General features: G+C 30.8%; 1 protein-coding gene across 1 annotated transcript; it reads left to right on the top strand.

The window, feature by feature from the left end:
- The first annotated feature begins 381 nt into the window (after positions 1–381).
- Positions 382–1,181, top strand: LOC111380427 (uncharacterized protein At4g22758-like). Its single transcript, XM_023003987.1, has 2 exons — positions 382–574; positions 785–1,181. The coding sequence occupies exons 1-2, from the start codon at positions 382–384 to the stop codon at positions 955–957; spliced, it is 366 nt and encodes a 121-aa protein (XP_022859755.1). The 3' UTR covers positions 958–1,181.
- The last annotated feature ends 1,250 nt before the right edge of the window (positions 1,182–2,431 follow it).

Here is a 2,431-nt window from a genome sequence, read left to right on the forward strand (position 1 = left end):
TCTTTTGTCACGTCCACATTCTGTAAGAAAAAATTAATGAAATTTAATTGAGTGAAAAATCTAAGAGAAAAATTCAGCGATTAATTTAAAATACAATAAAGTTCGTTGACTACCATAAAATTCTCTTCAATTGAGTGACTACCAGCATTTGTTTACCCTATTATTAATTCTGAGATGGTATATAAACTAATATATAGGCCGAGGCCTTTTAAAGAATATTAGGCCGTGGTTGATTTGTCGTTTTCGGTCCATTTTCCGTTTTTCGTTTTCAAAAACGCGTTTGATCCGTCGTTTTCAAAAACGCATTTTCGAGAACGAGTTAAAATTTATAACTGAAAACTCAAAACGATTTTTTATTGTTTTCAACGTTTTCAGTTATAAATGTCGAAAACGTTCAAAACGCGAAAAACGNTTGGGAGTGCAGGGCCAATAAGATTTATTGTGAATGAAGATGATAATTCTGCAGCGGTGGTTGAGACTGCTTTAAAGTTATATGCTCGCGAGGGACGCCTTCCAATTCTTGGTTCTGATGTCAACAGTTTCTTTCTCTACCCTGCCAATGCTGGATTGGACGGTATAATCAAACACACCTCTTTTCTCAAATTTATTTTTCTACAATCATAAAAATAGGAGCCTACTCGTACTTTGAAGTACCCCGATACTGTAATGGTGCTATCTTATGGTCTCGAGCTTTGTTGGGGCTGAATATTTTATACTCCGTCGTTTTACCTAAAACCTGAATTTGGGGTTTTTGCACAAAAATTTATAATCTTTTTGGTTTCAGCTCTTTATCCAACGGAGTTAATAGGATCACGCGGAGTAAGGAACTTCGTTTTGTGCAAGAAGCAAATCAATCCACACATGACTGAAGGAAGGTCGCAGGTTATTGCTCAAAAGGGAGGAGGATGGCTTGCGTGGCTGCAGAAATCATTTAGTCTAAAAATATTAACTCATTGAAATGCCCTCCTCGTTTCAACTCATTTTGCTCTCTTGTGCTCCTGTAGTTGGGTTAATAAAGGGTATTGTAAATACATGGGATGGTAATAAGGAAGTAAAGTAAGTTAAAATATTACTCAATTCCATCTATGTAACAGTGTTTTGTAATAGAGAAGTTTTATGCATTTATCTAAGAAATTTGGATTCAAGTGCCTCCCATGAAGAACTTGGAGTTATTTGTTCCTAAAATTGTGTTTTATGTATTATTTTAAATAAAATTAAATTTGTCCTCAATTTCACCTAGCGTGACATTTGAGTTCCATTAATTTTAGTTTTTTTGGGAAGGGGAGACGTGTCAAGTCCTTTTGACAAATATTGAATGGGTCGATATAAAATAATTGTTAAATTCTTACATGGGTAGGGCAAGTTAGTATGATTGTTTTATTCACATAGACTAATAAATACGTTTATTTATTGGATGTGTTAATAACATAAATATTTAGTGGTTCTTTTAACTAAAATTGTTAAAATTAAATGATAATTTAATAACAAATTGTCAACTTGGGAACCAATGCTTAGAATGACAACTTATGTGCTATGTGGAACGAAAATTCTATCGACAGCATTATTGGAGGATAGTCTTTGTTTGTCTTTGTTTTGCGTAAAAACTATGTTTTCCAGCTTTCTTTTGTTTAGCTTTAGTTAAACAATAAGCATAATAACTTTGCCAAAGCAGAGGCTCATGTTTAAAGGTGAATAATATTTGTTAAGCACAATAATTTACTTTCTATAATTTCTAGAACACTTGACTGATCTAGATTTACTAATTACTTTTTAATTAAAAATTAGGAAAATAAGAAGAAACCGCAATGCCTCTTGTACAGAGGAATTACTGCTAGAAATCCAAGATTTTATGCCAATTGTGATCTGGATTGATTCTGACAACCATTTTTCTGTACATGTAACAAACTCGAAGAAGAAAAACATATCTCCTTTCAAAAAGTACTGCAGGGAAACTAGGAACTAAATCTAGATAGTTGAAAACTTAACAGAAATAGAAAAGAAATGAGAAAGAAAGAAAGTAAAAGCACATTCGGAAGTGCTAATGAAATCAATTTAGATGTTCTTAAGTTAGACTTTTAAATATTTATAATTTTTTTAGGTGGTTGATTTTTGAAGAGTTCTTGAAATTCTATTGACTTTTATAGATTCTACAAACATATGAAAAGCTTTCGTAATTTTTTTATAGATTTCATTTTGATTTTTTTTTTATAGGTTTTCATTTTAATTTTTTTTTATCACTTGTAATGTTAAAGTATTGTAAATAACCGTCAAAATATCACGCTATATAAAATTAGTAAAAAAATGAAAAAATAAAAAAATTAAGTCATAGAAACGAACTCCATACCCAAAATAAACAAGGGGTGCCTACATCATAGGGATAAAAGTAAAAATAATAATAATAAATAAATAAATAAATATATATATATATATA

This window comes from Olea europaea, unplaced genomic scaffold, assembly GCF_002742605.1.
Source record: "Olea europaea var. sylvestris unplaced genomic scaffold, O_europaea_v1 scaffold2142, whole genome shotgun sequence".
NCBI classification, from domain to species: domain Eukaryota; kingdom Viridiplantae; phylum Streptophyta; class Magnoliopsida; order Lamiales; family Oleaceae; genus Olea; species Olea europaea.